Source organism: Carlito syrichta, unplaced genomic scaffold, assembly GCF_000164805.1.
Source record: "Carlito syrichta isolate Samal-C Ts95f unplaced genomic scaffold, Tarsius_syrichta-2.0.1 Scaffold307238, whole genome shotgun sequence".
NCBI classification, from domain to species: domain Eukaryota; kingdom Metazoa; phylum Chordata; class Mammalia; order Primates; family Tarsiidae; genus Carlito; species Carlito syrichta.
The window spans coordinates 107,755-123,141 of NW_007251334.1; the positions used below are offsets into that span (position 1 = coordinate 107,755).

General features: G+C 45.6%; 1 protein-coding gene across 1 annotated transcript; it reads right to left on the minus strand.

The window, feature by feature from the left end:
- Nucleotides 1–432: 432 nt before the first annotated feature.
- Nucleotides 433–14,242, minus strand: MUC22 (mucin 22). The gene is made up of 4 exons (XM_021715636.1): nucleotides 14,176–14,242; nucleotides 4,414–8,043; nucleotides 2,674–3,065; nucleotides 433–627 (listed from the first exon to the last, which is right to left on the minus strand). Exons 1-4 carry the CDS (start codon nucleotides 14,240–14,242, stop codon nucleotides 433–435), a joined length of 4,284 nt encoding a protein of 1,427 aa, XP_021571311.1.
- Nucleotides 14,243–15,387: the final 1,145 nt, after the last annotated feature.

The window sequence follows — 15,387 nt, forward strand, 5'->3', positions numbered from 1 at the left end:
ACCTGAGGAAACATAGGGATGAGAAATATTGACCATGACTTGGTGGGAGATGGGAGGGAAGATGTCCTGAGGGTAATCACTACGGCTCCCCACAACAGTCTGAGATTCAAGTAGGACCCATAGAAGTCATCTCCAAGCCAGGCAAAGTTGTGCGTTTTCTTCAAAACCAGACTCTGCTTGGTCTTTTTCAATGTCATCAAATTGCTGTGATCCTTTTTCTGGTTCTTTTCTTGACCTAGGCCATGTTCATTTCCATGACTCACACTCCCAGGAACATTTTTATGCTTCATTTTAATAATTCCTCAGTGGTTTCCTCTGTGACTTCCATAGCTTCTTTGGCGGCCTCTTCTGTGATCCATTTAATGGCTAATGCAATGACCTCCTTCGTGTCCATGATATCCACCATGATTTATTTCATAGCCACCTCCATGGCTATGGCTCAACTCCATGTCCAAAGCCATGTGCTCCTCCATGAGCAATCTCAAATCCTCTTCCAGGAACCAGTTCATTTCCCAGGCTGTGGAACACTCGAGAGCCCAGGGCCGAGTCCAGGTCCAGATCAAGGCCAAGGCTGTGGCCATGGGGGTAGTAAGTACAACTAGTTCTCAGGGGGAGGAAAAAGTCTCTCTAAAAGAAGAAAATAAAATTACCAAAATTAAGTCTCCTCTTCCTAATCACTATACATGTCTATTTCACCACTGTCAGATTTCCACTTTTCAAAACTGCTCATTTTTTTTTCTGTTTACCACCATCCTTACTGTGATCTCTGTCACATTTTCTTCTATTCAAGAAAATAACCTTCCCTCTTCCCTTATTAATATATCCCCTTTATGTGAATACTCAGGCTCTTGCTCTGCAGATCATAAGATTACGTGATTTTAGACTTTCAAGATAAAGGTAATCCACATCTTTATGTGAAAGACAGTTTTTCACTTTGTTTATCACCTATGAAAGCTGAGGACAGCCATGTGGAGTTGAGAGTCCTCAGAAACCTGAGATTATAGGCACAAACTCCAGAATCAAACCAACCTGGGTTGGCAATCTAGATCTACCACTTACTGCATGGGCTGGGGCAAATAGATCACAGAGCTCCAGCTCTCTTGCTTACAAGATGAATTTAATATCTTCATGGGATTATAGAGTGTATTAAATGATATAACACATTCTTTTTTTAGACACATTTTTTTTTTCACTCTGTCACCCAGACTAGAGGGCAGTGGCACAGTCATGGGTCACATCAGCCTCGGCCTTCTGGGGCTCAGGTCATCTTTTCACCTCAGTGTCCCGAGTAACTGGGACTACAGCCATGCACCACCACACCTGCTAGGTTTTTTGTTTTTGTAAAGATGAGGTCTTGCTATGTTGCCCATGCTGGTCTTGAACTTCTGGGCTCAAGCAATCCCCTCACCTTGGCCTCCCAAAGTGCTGGGATTGCAGGCTTGAACCACTGCATTCAGTCTCATAATACACTTTAAACATTCAGCCTTGAGCCTGGCACTTAGTAAAAATTCAATGTTTGTTTTCATTATTATCTGTTGATCTTGAAAATAAAATTATAAAGCAATTTAGGAAGCAATTTCTAGATGGTGAGTCTTTATGATGTAACCTACATATAAAAACAGGCTGAGAACTCTAAAATAAAGTCTTGGTAAGTTGACTATCTTAAGCCAAGACTTTGTGGTTGCAGTGAGTTTTTTTTAATATGTTTGTCCATTTTCCCCAGTAGTATGCTGTTCAATACTTAATAACAAGCTTGTAGTGTTTGCTAATTTCTGTGGTGTAAATACTTCCACCACAGCAGATTTTAAGCTGCCAGTGTCACATCACTAAGCTGAGAATTGGGACGAGCAGCACAATCTCTTGTGGCCAGGAGGACCTATCCCTGCTCACCCCTGATTTATCTCAGCTTCATTCCTCAAATGTGAAGCTACAGGATTATAAGAAAATAGAAAAAATGCAAAGAAATGTGAAACCATTATAAGAAAAGTATGTATTCAAAAAAAGACCAATACCAGAGAGCAGGGCAGCAATGGGAGGTCCAAGAATAACGATTACAGACAGAACAAGGAATCAGAGTGCTGAGAGTACTGGAAATTTGTCAGAAATAAGACCACCAGAAACCTGCACTTTGGATGAACATTTTAAAGTTTTTTGCTTTCTTTATATTTATTTCCCTTTTGTTCTCACTCAGTATTTAGTGAAATGTTCCGACATTTCTATTCTATCAACTGCCCTGAGGAGAAGGAAGAAAGAGTATTCATCTTTACTGGTGCAAAAGCATCAAAAGGAAAGCAGCAGGCACTAACACTTGTAATGTACCTAAAGATCCTTGACTCTTTGGAGATTCTTCTGCCCGTGCCGAAATACTCTTAACTCCCAGATTTCATTTTATTAAGGAGACATGATTTTCTTTAAATACTTGCTTCTCTTTTTCCCCAGTTTGCCCAATTTCCCTTCATGTTGGCCCCGACTTCATCTTCCTCCTCTTTTACTACTTCATGTCTCACTTTCTGACCCACTGCTTCTCTCTGGTCCTTATGTCATCCTGTGTGCTTCTCAAATCCTTGCACAAACCTTATTCTCCTCTCCCACTCTAGATACCCTAGAATTCTCCTCTCATTCATGATCTGCCTTCTCACCAGCCTCCCCCATTAACCCATGCTAGATACTCACCAGGAAAAAGCTCAGTCCTACTAACAATCCAACTCCAACCATGACCGCAGCCAGAGAAATGAGGATGATGCCCCAAGGCTGTAAATGTCCACTTGGTTTGATGATGTTTGTTGGTGTGTGGTTCATGTTATCTGTGTTGGTAGACACTGGGCCTGTTTTCTGGTAGTTGGTGCTGGCCCTAGGTGTGCTGGTTAACTTGTGGATAGGTCCTGCAGTGGTCCAGACATCAGGGGCTGAGGTGGTAGATGCTCTGGGAGTGGCTGTGCCCAGGCCAGAGGTATTTGGAACCATTCCAGGTACAGTATGGCTGGCAGCAGAGGCTGTGGAGTCCATGCCAGGGGACATGGTGACAGAGCTGGGGCTGGTTGGTCTGCTTCCAGTGGTCCTGGTGCCTAGGACACAGGTCATACAAGATGGCTCATTTATGGTGGAGATCATTAAAGGGGAGAGGGCTCCTAGAGCAGAGAGGTTTGAATCGAGCTCACCTATGGTGGGGTGGCTCAGGAGAGGGGCTGGGGAGAGAAGTAATGGTGGAAAGTGACTTGCCATGGCCATGACTCCAGAATAGAGTGAATGTCTTAGAGAGAAGGAGGTAGAACATACCCTCTGGTGGGGATGGTGGAGGCAGAAGACTGATGAACGTGATCATGGGGGATGCAGAAATGGAAGATCTGTTCAAATAGGGGCTGGGGGGACTGTGGCAGGCCCTGATTCTCTTGTGATTGTTGTCACTAGGTATAAGGAGGAGATGATGGAATAAGAATCACTCATGGGTGTGGCAGCAGCCGTGGCTGGGAGCGCAGGTAACAGCACCTAACATAACTGTAGGGGTCAGCAAAGTCTAGGTGAGTGTGCTTGGATTGAGGTGGAAGAAACTGACCCAGTGGCCCAGTCCCTGATCACAGGGACAGGAGAGGGTAGGTTCAGATGGTGACAGAACCAAACAGTAGAGGTGGTGGTGGTGACTTAGGGAGCAATGGGTATACCCAGCTCTGAAGTGGTTAAAATCTGATCGAGAACAGTGCCGGTCACCAGAATATGCCCAGGAGAAAGAGATGGAACCAGATGCAGCACAAGAGTGTGTGGCGCATACAGAGGGGCTGTCACTCCCAGTAAGAGACAGAGTGAAAACAAAATCATTTCATCTTAGACTGGAGTGAGGGTTGGAAAACATTTTCTCTAATGGACCAGATAGTAAATGTTTTAGGCTTTGGGGTCATGCTGTCTGTTGCAACTCCCTAGAGGAACTGGAGACAGTATGTACATGAATAGGTGTGGCCGTGTTCCAATAAAACTTTATTTATAGAAACAGAAAACAGGTGAGATTCAGCCCATGAATGTGATGTGCCAACTCGTTGGACTAGGGGAGAATATATTGATAGGAGGTGGTGTCCCAGGTGGTGGGTTAAACAGAGCTGATGTACTTGGCACAGAAGTGAGAGCATCTGACAAAACTGTGAGAGGGACAGGAACAGGTGGGTTTGCTGGAGGCAGAAGTGACAGAATGTAAGGAACTCGCAGTAGTTAGGGGGATATCTGTAAAGGAGTGTTTCTGATGGAAATAAATAAAAGGAGGCAAGGTCAGAGTGGGATACACAGGATTCAAGAAGAGGAAATAGTACCTAACCATGAACTGACCTGACAAGGGTTCAGGGCAGAGATGACAGGAACAAGTGAAAGGGTGGTGGTTGCTACTGGGGTTAAGATGTGTGTGCTCAGAGGAGACATGCTGGTTATTACCTGACACAGCTATGCTGGTGATGGGCTGATGAGAAATGTCAGCGACCTTTGTGGGCACAGAAGTGATAGCAGAGACACTGGTGGAGACTGCAGTGACTCCAGAGGTAGAGGCCAAGAAGGGCGATGAGTCCAAAGCCAAGGCTGTGGTGACCTTAGGGCCTGAGGTGGGTCCAGAAGGTGAGGTGGAAGCTTCAGGGCTCCTAGCAGCTGTAGATGAGGACATGGTGGGCCCAGAAGCTGACAAAGAACCCATGGAGCTCTCAGAGGCTGTGCTCGAGACAGTCAGCATCTTGGAAACTGTGCTGCTGGTTGTCATGGGCAGAGTATAGGTAGACAGATGTGTGGTGAGCATAGAGATTGAGGAGGAAGCTATAGGGGATGTGATAGTTTCAGAGTCTGTGGTGGAGGCAGTGGTAATCTCAGAGCCCGTGGCGGAGGTCGTAGTGGTCTCAGAATCTGTGGTTGAGGCCATGGCGTTCTCAAAGCCTATGGCGGAAGCTTTGGTGGAGCCTGAAGTTGAGACCATTGTGAACTCAGGACCCGTGGTAGAGACTGTGGAGGAGCTTGCAGTGGAGGCTGTGTTGATTTCAGAAGCTGTGGTGAAGACCGTAGTAATCTCAGAGCCTGCAGTGGAGGCCATGGTGGGTTCAGGGCCTGCAGTGAAGGTCATGGTCGTCTCAGAGCCTGTAGTGGAGGCCATGGTGGTCTCATAATCTGTGGTTAAGGCCACAGTGGTCTTAGAGTCTATGGTGGAGACCATTATGGAGCCTGTGGTGGAGGCCACGGTGGTCTCATATCCTGCAGAGGAGGCTGTAGTGAAGCCTGCAGTGGACGCCATGGTAGAGCCCACAGTGGAGGCTGTCGTGGCTTCCAAGCCTGCAGTGGAGACTATGTTGATCTCAGAACTTATGGTGGGGACCATGGTGGCTTTGGAGTCTGTGGTGGAGTCCATGGTGGGGCCTTCAGTGGAAGCCATAGTGGCCTCAGAGCCCATGTTAGAGGCTATGATGGTCTCAGAACTTGTAGTGGAGGCTGTGGTAGCCTCAGAGATTGTGGTGGCCTCAGAGCCTGTGGTGGAGATCTTGGTGGCTTCAGAGTCTGTGTTGACTTCAGAGGCTGTGGTGGAGGCTGTGGTGGCCTCAGAACCTATGGTTGAGGCCTCAAAGCCTATGGTAGAGGCCATAGTGGCCTTAGAGCCTGTGGTGAAGGCAGTGGTGGTACCAGAGCCTGTGGTGGAGGATATCATGGTCTCATAGTCTGTGGTGGAGGTTGTGTTGGTCTCTGAGCCTGAAGTAGAGGCCGTAGTGATCTCAGAGCCTGTGGTGTAGGCCATGGTGGTCTCAGAGCCTGCGGTAGAGGCTGTGGTGGTTTCTGAGCCTACAGTGGAGGCCACAGTAGTCTCAGAATCTGCGGTTGAGACCATGGTGGTCTTAGAGCCTACAGTGGAGGCCATGGTGGAGTCTGAGGTAGAGGCTGTAGTGGTCTCTGAATCTGTGATGGAGGCTGTGATAGTGCTTACAATGGAGACCCAGGTGGTCTCTGAGTCTGTGGTGGTCTCAGAAACTTCAGTGAAGACCATGGTGGCCTTAGAGCCTGTGGTGATCTCAGAGCCTGTGGTGGAAGTTGTGGAGATCTCAGAGACTGTGGTGGATGCTGTGGTGATCTCAGAGCCTGTGGTTGAGGCCACAGTGGTCTTAAAACCAGGAGTGGCAGCCATGGTGGAGTCCGAGGTAGAGGCTGTGGTAGTCTCAGAGCCTGTGATGGAGGATGTGGTGATCTCAGAGCCTGTAGTGGAGGCCACAGTATTCTTAGAGCCCATGGCAGAGGCCATGGTGGAGCCTACAGTGAAGGCTGTGGTGGTTTCAGAGTCTGTGGTTGAGGCCATGGTGGTCTTAGAGCCTACAGTGGAAGCCATTGTTGTCTCAGAGCTTGCAGAGGAGGCTGTGATGAAGCCTGCAGTGAAGGCTGTGGTGACTTCAGAGCTTGCATTGGAAGTTGTGTTGATCTCAAAACTTGTGGTAGAGGCCATGGTGGCTTTGGAGTATATGGCAGAGGTCTGGGTGAAGCTTGCAGTGGAGACCATGCTGGTCCCAAAGCCTGTGGTGAAGGCTGTGGTGACCTCAGAGTCTGTGGCAGCATCGGTGGTGAGGCCTGCAGTAGAGATCATGGTGACCTCAGGGCCTGTGTTGGAGGCAGTGGTGGAGCCTGTAATAGAGGCCATGGTGGCCTCAGAGCCCATGGTAGAGACTGCAGTGGTGCTTGAGGTAGAGGCTATCATGGTCTCATAGTCTGTAGTGGAGGCCATAGTGACCTCAGAGTCTGCGGTGAAGGCCATGGTGGTCTCAAAGCCTCTGGTAGAGTCTGTAGTGGCCTCAGAGTCTGCAGTGAACACTGTTGTGGTCTCAGAGCCTGTGGTAGAGGCTGTAGTAGTCTCAGAGCCTGTGGTGGAGGCCATGGCGGTCTCATAGCTTGTGGTGACCTTAGAGCCTGTGGTGGAGGCTATGGTGTCCTTGGAGCCCGTGGTGGAGTTTGAGGTGGTTTCAGAGACTGTGGTGGAGGTCATGATGGCCCCAGAGCCTGTGGTGAAGCTTGAAGTGGAAGCTGTGATGACCTCAGACCCTGCAGTGGAGGCTGCCATCTCAGAGCCTGTGGTAGAGGCTGTGGCCACTTCAGAGCCTGTGGTGGAGCTTGAAGTGGAGACTGAGATGGTTTTAAAGCCTGCAGTGGAGGCTATGGTGACCTCAGAGCCTGTGACGGAGGCTGTGGTTGTGTCAGAGCCTGTGGTGGAGGCCATGGTGGCCTCAGAGCCTGTGGTTAAAGCCATAGTAGAACTGGTAGAGGTGACTGTGGTGGTCTCAGAACCTGTGGTCAAAACCATGGTGGTCTTAGAGTCAGCAGTGGATGCCGTGATGGTCTCTGAACCTGTGGTGGTGCTTGCAGTGGAGGCCACTGGGATCTCAGACCCTGAGGTGGTGGTTGTGCTGGCCTCAGATCCTGTGGTAGAAGAAGTCATGCTGCCCTCAGGGCCTGTAGTGGAGGTAATGGTGGAGCTTACAGTGGAGGCTGAGGTAGTCTCAGAGCCTGTGGTGGAGGCCGTGGTGACCTCAGACCTTGCAATGGAGGCTGTGGTAGTTTCAGAGTCTGTGCTGGAGGCTGTGGTTATGTCAGAACCTGTGGTGGAGGCCGTGGTGGCCCCAGAGCCTGTGGTTAAGGCTATAGTAGAGCCTGCAGTGGTGGTTGTTGTGGTCTCAGAGCCTGTAGTAGAGGCCATAGTGGAGCCTGCAGTAGAGGACGTAGTGGTCTTAGAGCCTTCAGTATAAGCCATCTTGTAGCCTGTGGTGGAGCTTGTGGAGGTGGCCATGGTGGTCTGAAATCCTGTGGTGGAGGTCACTGTGGCCTCAGAACCTGTGGTGGAGGCTGTGGTGGAGTCTGCTGTGGTAGCCATTGTGGTATCAGGGCCTGCAGTAGAACCCATGGTGGAGACTGCAGTGAAGGCTGTGGTGATGGTTGGGGTTTCAGAGCCTACAGTGGGCGTTTTGGTGGTCTTAGAGCCTCTGATGGCATTAGAGGTTGTGGTGAAGGCCATGGAGGGCACAGATGTTATTGTGGAGGATGTGATGCTCTCAGACGCTGTAATCAACGTTGTGAACACAGATGCTGCCGCTCTGGTGGCTGTGGATTTTAAAACAAACATTGTTTCTTCTTTTCAAATACACATGCCCTATACTTCCTTGTAGACCTGGAGAGTTTACTATCAAAATGTGTGTTTCTTTGTTATATTGATATTTGCTTTCTTTCTTTTATCTGTTTCTCTGTGTTTTCTTTCCACCTTCTTAGACTTATTTTTTTAAACATTTGTTCAAGTAATCATACTACTTTTAATTCTCTATTTTGCTTTCAGAACAATGCTTTCTCTTGGCATTATCCTTTTCTTATCAAATCTTAAAATGTAGTCCAACACAAAAACATGTATATAGGTGTTTTTAGAGGTTTAATATAAACCCTAGAAACAACCCAATTGTCCTTCATCTGGGTGAACTCACTGTGGCATATCCATACAATAGGAGATATTCAGCAAGAGAAAGAAACTACTGGTACTTGATAACACAGATGACTCTGAAACACGTTTTACTACGTGAAAGAAGTCAGGCTCAAGAATCTACATATTATAAGATTCCTTTGACATGACATGCTAGCAAAGGCAAAATAAGGGAGACAGAAAACAGACCAGTGGTTTGTAGGAGCTGGGTGAGGGGAGGGGCTGATTACATAGGATCACATGGGAGCTTTGGAGGATGGTGGCACGTTCTGTATCTCGATGATGGTAACCGTCCCATGACTGAGCACTTGTCAAAATTCATAGGACTGAATTGTATTCCAAAAAATTACTATACAAAAATTATACCTCAATTCAAGAAATTATTCATGTTAAACAGGCAACAGAAAAAAATAATTAAAATATGGCACTTTTTTTTGTTATGGGTAGTCGATGTTCATTAGGTATCCAATAGACTATTTGTAGGCAGTAAGATGCCTGAGCTTATGTCTCAGGGGAAAGTTCAGAACGACAAACATAAAGTTGGAAGTTATCTAAATGTAGATTGTATTTAAAGCCATGAGGTTGGCTGAGATCATTTGTAGAGGCGAGTATAGCTGGAGAAGAGGGCTTTGGACCAAGCCCTGAGTACTCCATAAGTCAGATGTCAGGTAGAGGAGGAGAAGAAGCTAATAAATGAGACTGAGAAGGAACAACCAGTAAGATAGGAATAAAGCTCTAAATGGTGAATCAAGGAAGTCAAGAGAATAGAGAGGCCATGCAAAAATATGGTGGTTAGCCAAGTTGATTTTTTGCACAGATGAACTGAGATGGAGCCTGAAGAGTGTTCACTGGATTGGGGGACAAGATGGAAATACATGTTTAATTTTTTTTTTTACTCAAAGTCTTACTCTGTCACCTAGGCTGGAGTGCAGTGGCACAATCATGACTCACCACAGCATTAACCTCCTGGGCCCAGGTGATCCTTCCACTACAGTCTTTCCTGAGTAACTACTCCATAGCACAGTACCCACTAATTTGTTTTTAAATTTTTTGTAGAGACAAGTTCTCATTATGTTGTCCAGACTGACTTCACACTCCTGGACTCAAGCAATCCTCTCACCTTGGCCTCCTAAAACGCTAGTGTCACAGGTGTAAGCCACTGCACTTGGCTCGGGGTTCAGTTTATTGAGAATAGATTTGCTTGATGGGGTTGACACCAAGTGGAGTAAAAAAAATGTTTTTTAAAGTTGGAGTTGCCAGGCATGGTGGCTCAAGCCTGTAATCCCAGCACTTTGAGAGAGGGAAATGAGAGGATTGTCTAAACTCTGTGGTTCAAGACCAGCCTGGGCAACTTGGTGAGACCTCGTCTCTACAATAAATCAAAAAACAAGCCGGACATGGTAGCACATGCCTGTAGTTCCAACCACTTGGAAGATTGAGGTGGAAGGATCACCTGAACCTACTCGAGGCTGAGGTGGCCATGAACGTGCCACTGCACTCCAGCCTGGATGACAGAGTGAGACTCCAACACACACACAAAAATAAAATAAAATTACTGAAAATAATTTAAAAATAAAAAAATAAAAGTCGGAATCACACTCTGTTGCCCAGACTAGATTGCAGTGGCACACTCACAGCTATTGCAGCCTCGACCTGCTGGGCTCAGGCCATCCTTCTGCCTCAGCCTTCCAAGTAACTGGAACCACAGGCACATGACACCATGCCCAGCAATTTTTTTTATTTATTGTAGAGATGAGGTCTTGCCAAGTTGCCCAGGCTGGTCTCAAACCCCTGGGCTCAGGCAATTCTCTTGCCTCAGCCTCCCAAAGTGCTGGGTTTACAGGCATGAGCCACCGCATCTGACCTGGAGTAAATTTTTTTTTAATGAGTATGCATAAAGACTTAAGGATTTCACAGAAAAATTAACAGTAGAAAAATAACAAAAGATATAACTCCACAGGACAAAGAACTAGAGCCATGACAACAGCAGATAAGCTGTTTTTAGTGTAATATACTAGCAGGTGAATGTGTGATATTTCTTCAACAGAACAGAGAAAGCTACAACATACAGGCCTGTATTGTGGGTGAGAGTCAACCACTAGTAAATTATTCATTCTATGAAGTCCTGGGAAGGTTCAGGAATTGTGATTCTGAAGATGTGGGTGTGGTGTGCGGCTAAATCCAAGAGGGATGGTTGAAATACAAGGTAGCTAGGTACCATCTCGCAGTCCCAGATCCCTTCTTTGACTCAAGTATTTAGGTGAATACACCACTCTCCTTCATAAGAGTTCGATAGTTGATCTCTGTAGATAGTGGACCATAAATCCTAGGTACTGCTGAGGGCAGTATTAATGAGTTGTACTAAAACCACACAAGTGATTGCTTATACCCTGAACTGTAAAACTCTCATTTTCTCTTTCCTTACTCAACTTCCAGCACATTGGCAGCTAGGCTTATACCCTCTAGGCAGGAATTAGGAGAATTCCTCTTGTGGAAAGAAATTAGCCCACACTTGAAAAAGTCTCCAGATATTGATATTTTTAAGGTCTTCCCAATTAAAACTGCCAGGTCTCTGCTAAATTTCCCTAGAGCTAAGTCCACCAATTGACAGATCCCACACCTGCACACAGAGCGCCCAGTCATCATTTTAGCGCTTCACTCAAATGCAAGGGACATTCTAGAATTATCAGATATTTGAAGAAAGTCTCTAACTTGAAAAATAAAGACCAAAACAGACATCCTATGAAGCAAAGTCAGGGACAACTGAGACAATGAAGAGAGCAAAATCAACTTCAAAAGAAGTCTCTGATATTAAAAAATTTTTTCAAAATTTACTAGAAGAATTAGAAGACCTTAGAAGCTGAGGAAATCTCCCCCAAAGAAAAATAAAATGATAGAGTTGGAAGACAAAAGAAAAAATATAAGAAAGTTAGAATGTCAGCTCAGGTAGTCAAACATCTAAATAAGATTTTTCAGAAAGATAATGCAGAAAAAAAATGTATGGGAGTCAATCATCAAATAAAATAATGCAAGAAAAATTTCCAGTACTGACTAACTTAACTTTCTACTTTATAATAAGTCCCTAATGCAATAAGGGACTATAGCACCACATCATGAGATTTAAAAGCAGTAGTTTTTGAAAATCCTAAATCTTCCAGAGAAAGAAAATGGGTCTTTTACAAGGGATCAGAAATCAAAATGATACCAGATTTTAAAGCTAGAAACAGTGGATCAGTGCCTTCAAAATTCTGATGGAAAATGGTATTTAACTTATAATTTTATAACCAGTTAAGCTATGAATCAAATGTGAAGTTGGAATAAAGACATTTTCGGACATGCAAGGTCTACAGACTGTTAGATCCATTTTTTCTCTTTTCCCTGTGCACATGGCTAAGCTACATTTCCCAGCTTCTCTTGTGGCTAGATACGGCTACATGTCTAAGCCCTAGTGAGAAGACCATAAAAGGAAGGAATATATACAATTTCCATTTCATTTGTTTAAGAGTAAATACCATTTCTTAATTTCTACTTGTATATGTTTTCTACTTTTCTGTATATTATGATGTTTTGACATCTTAACACATTTTTCTGACTAGAGAGAGACTGCCTCTCTCAGGACTGGCCAATTCTTAGAAGTAGCAAAGGGCCCAGCTAGGAGCATGTCTTTGATATGCAAACTAACCAATGCAGAACCACACTTCCTCTATCTGGTCCATACACTCCAGGAAGCAATATTCTGCATTAATCATCCCGGGGCCAGGTACCAAGCAACTAGGGACCACCCAGTAGTCCAAGGCTTACAGGAATTATTCAAACTAGCCAATCCTAAATTGTCCACTGTGCCCTCCCTTGTCTTTCCCACAAAAACTTCAGTGAAAAGCATGGCCTAAACCTTACCTCATTCTGCCTTCTGACCATCCTCATGTCTTTTTCACATGTCCAGCATGGCACTGCTATGTCTCCTTTCTCTAGGACCTCTGAATATAGCACACTTTGTTTTCCTGAGTCTCTCCTCTTGCGGCTACACCTCGACTGACTGTATCACAAAATAATACAAAACACTGCTCTTTTACCTTTTCTTTGGGCTGAAATGATGACAACATTGGAAACCATGTGTTGAAAATGGCAAAGCCACCTTCATCTTGAGTCCCTGAATGACTACATGGAGCAAAGTTTCCACTATCCTATCATGGGAGACATAAGATTGTTCATTTTATTTTTTTAACTTGTTTCTTTTAATTTTCTTCTTTCTTTCATTCTTTCTCCACCCCCACGTCCCCTCCACCACAGAGTCTCATACTGTTACCCAGACTGGAGTGCAGTAGCATGATCACAGCTCACTGCAGCCTCCACCTCCTGGGCTCAGGTGATCCTTCCACCTCACCCTCCCAGGTGGCTTGGACTTACAGGCACATGCCAGCACACTCAGCCAATTTTTTTTTTTTTTTTTGCAGAGACAAGGTCTCACTATATTGCACAGGCTGGTCTCGAATTTCTGGGCTCAAGCAATCCTCTTGCCTTGGCCTCGCAAGGTGCTGGGATTACAGGTCTGAGCCACCTCAGACCTGGCCAAGACAATTGTTTTAAACAAGTTCCTCAGGCAATATGGTCACAGGGGCAGGGACTGTGGATTTCCCATGCTAGTCCTCACATGTAGCAGTGCTTAGTCCAGAGCAGGATCTCTATTAATGATTGTGGACCAACTGCATGAATGACAGGTTCTTCTGAGGCAAAGATACTATTGTTTAGAATCTGATGGATAGGACTGAGTTAGGAATTAGGACAAGCAGGAGGCAGGTCTAGAAGTCATGTGTAGGTAGAGACAGTTGAAGTATCTAGGATGAAAGCCACAGGAAAGGGAAGAAAAAGAGAGAAGGCTGAAGGAGGGGATGCAGGGGCAGAGTGAGTGGGCAAATCCAGAACAGGGTGCCGGAAACAGTTGCATACTGTGGAAGAAGGGGTATCACCAAAACTCCTCCATATCATTCAACCTAGACCTTTTCTGTCATCTCGCTCCTCCCTCTTCCTGATGTACCAGCCTATATAAAGGAAAAGGAGCTGGATAAGCTGATTAACCTGGTCTGTAATCATTAAGGAAGAATCACTGACATTGTGAGCAATCAAAGACAGGAGTCAACAGAACCGGCTCAGGTGGTCAGAATTGCTTCGCTTTTCCCCTCTGGGCTATTTTCTTTCACTGCCACTGCTGATCAGGTGCCAGAGCTCTGGTGTACCAGTGGCCAACCTCCAATTTGTTTCCACTGGGGATTCTGAGGGGATTAAACATGGATTTGAAATCAGGCAGCATCTGAAGAAGTAATATTTTTACTTGACTTTACTCTAAGAAGCTGGTTCTCATTTGGGATTAAGAATGCCATTGGAATTAGAATTTTCCTATTAAAAACAAAACTTTTGTCCAAGACACAAATGAAAGTGAGAAAAATCCATCCTTCCCCCACCCCCACTTGTGCTCACACCCACAGCTTGGGAGAGATGAATATAGATTTGCTTTTAAGGTAGCATCAGAGTCATGGCCAATGAAATTGGATCAGTAGTATCTTTTGCAGAGATGGGCTAAAAAAAAAAAAAAGAAAGAAAGAAAGAAAAGAAAAAAGAACCATCTTTGCTTCTAGAAGAATTGTCATACCTGGACAGGGAGCTCCATTTCCTTCAGACTTTATTTGGCCTTCATAACCCTCTCCCTCAACTGATAATTCACTTACTGGGTCCCAGGAGTCCAAAAAGATGTAGCCACAGCAACCAGAAAGGAGAAATTTTTCCTCTTCTCATCTTGAAATGATACACAAAGGAAGCTGTCATCCAAAAGCCTTGATTCCCGAGAAAAGATGAGCTGCAGAGACAGAGGGTCAAGGGGCGTACCCCCTGAGCCTTGATGGAAAATCAAGTTGCACGTGAAAATCTGAAGGCCAGCCAGTGCCGGGTAAGCTTTGTGGAGGTGATTGTGGGGAGCCCCACAAATTGTTCTACAGTTTGACTTCTTATTTTTCTTCTATTTTCCTCGTGGGCATATCTATGGTATTTATAGCTGATACTGGGTAGTGGAGACCAGAGCTTTGGGCCCTCCCTTCCCAGGGAGGGGCATCTCTGCAGTGTGCTTTCTGCAATTCAGGGCTGTTTGAAGAGAAGTACCCTGCAGGAATCAAGGCGGAAGAGAGGGTTGGGTCTGCGTGACCGGAGGGTGCAGACATGAGGAGGGGCAGGGAGGGAGGCAGAATGAGGGAATCAAATTTGTCAGCATGGAAGGGACCCACCCTTTGAACTAGAACTGACCTGAAACCTGCTTTCCCTGTGTATGCCTCACTTTCAAGATAGGAGGCCTTTGTAGAAGAAAGAAGGAGGAAGAGAAGAAATGGAACCACATGGGTGGTAAAGATCAATATGAGACTATCTGGGGGAAACTGGGGATTTGGAGGGTGAGAAGAGAATCAGACACACACTAGTTTTCTCCAGAGTGTCCCTTCCTAGCTGCAGAGCAGCACGTGGCTGTGTGAGCCACATACTTCACCCCCTCTGAACTCTCCAAGTGTGGGGAAGGTGGACACTGAGTAAGCTCACTTGTAGTGTCAAGAGGAGGTGAGTGGAAAAGGGCATGGGGTAGAGAACCAGTCATTTCCCTGGGTCTATCTTTGGCAATGGTTCTTCAGTGGGGGACCCTATTTCTAGGGTCACAACTAACAGCTAATTGAAATTTACACTGTGAAACTCAGGTGCAAGAAAAAATGTCACTTGACTTGCTGTGACTGTCTAACTTAGCTTTTGGACTCTCATTCCCACCAATGGCAAAGAGGGCCGTGGTGAGGGATGGGGATATGGATTTAAGCTTGTCCAATATCGGTGATTCAATTTCATTTCCTTTTAAATGGTCTCTTTTGGAGGGCATAGAAATAGATTTGGAATTCATTCTTGTATGACAT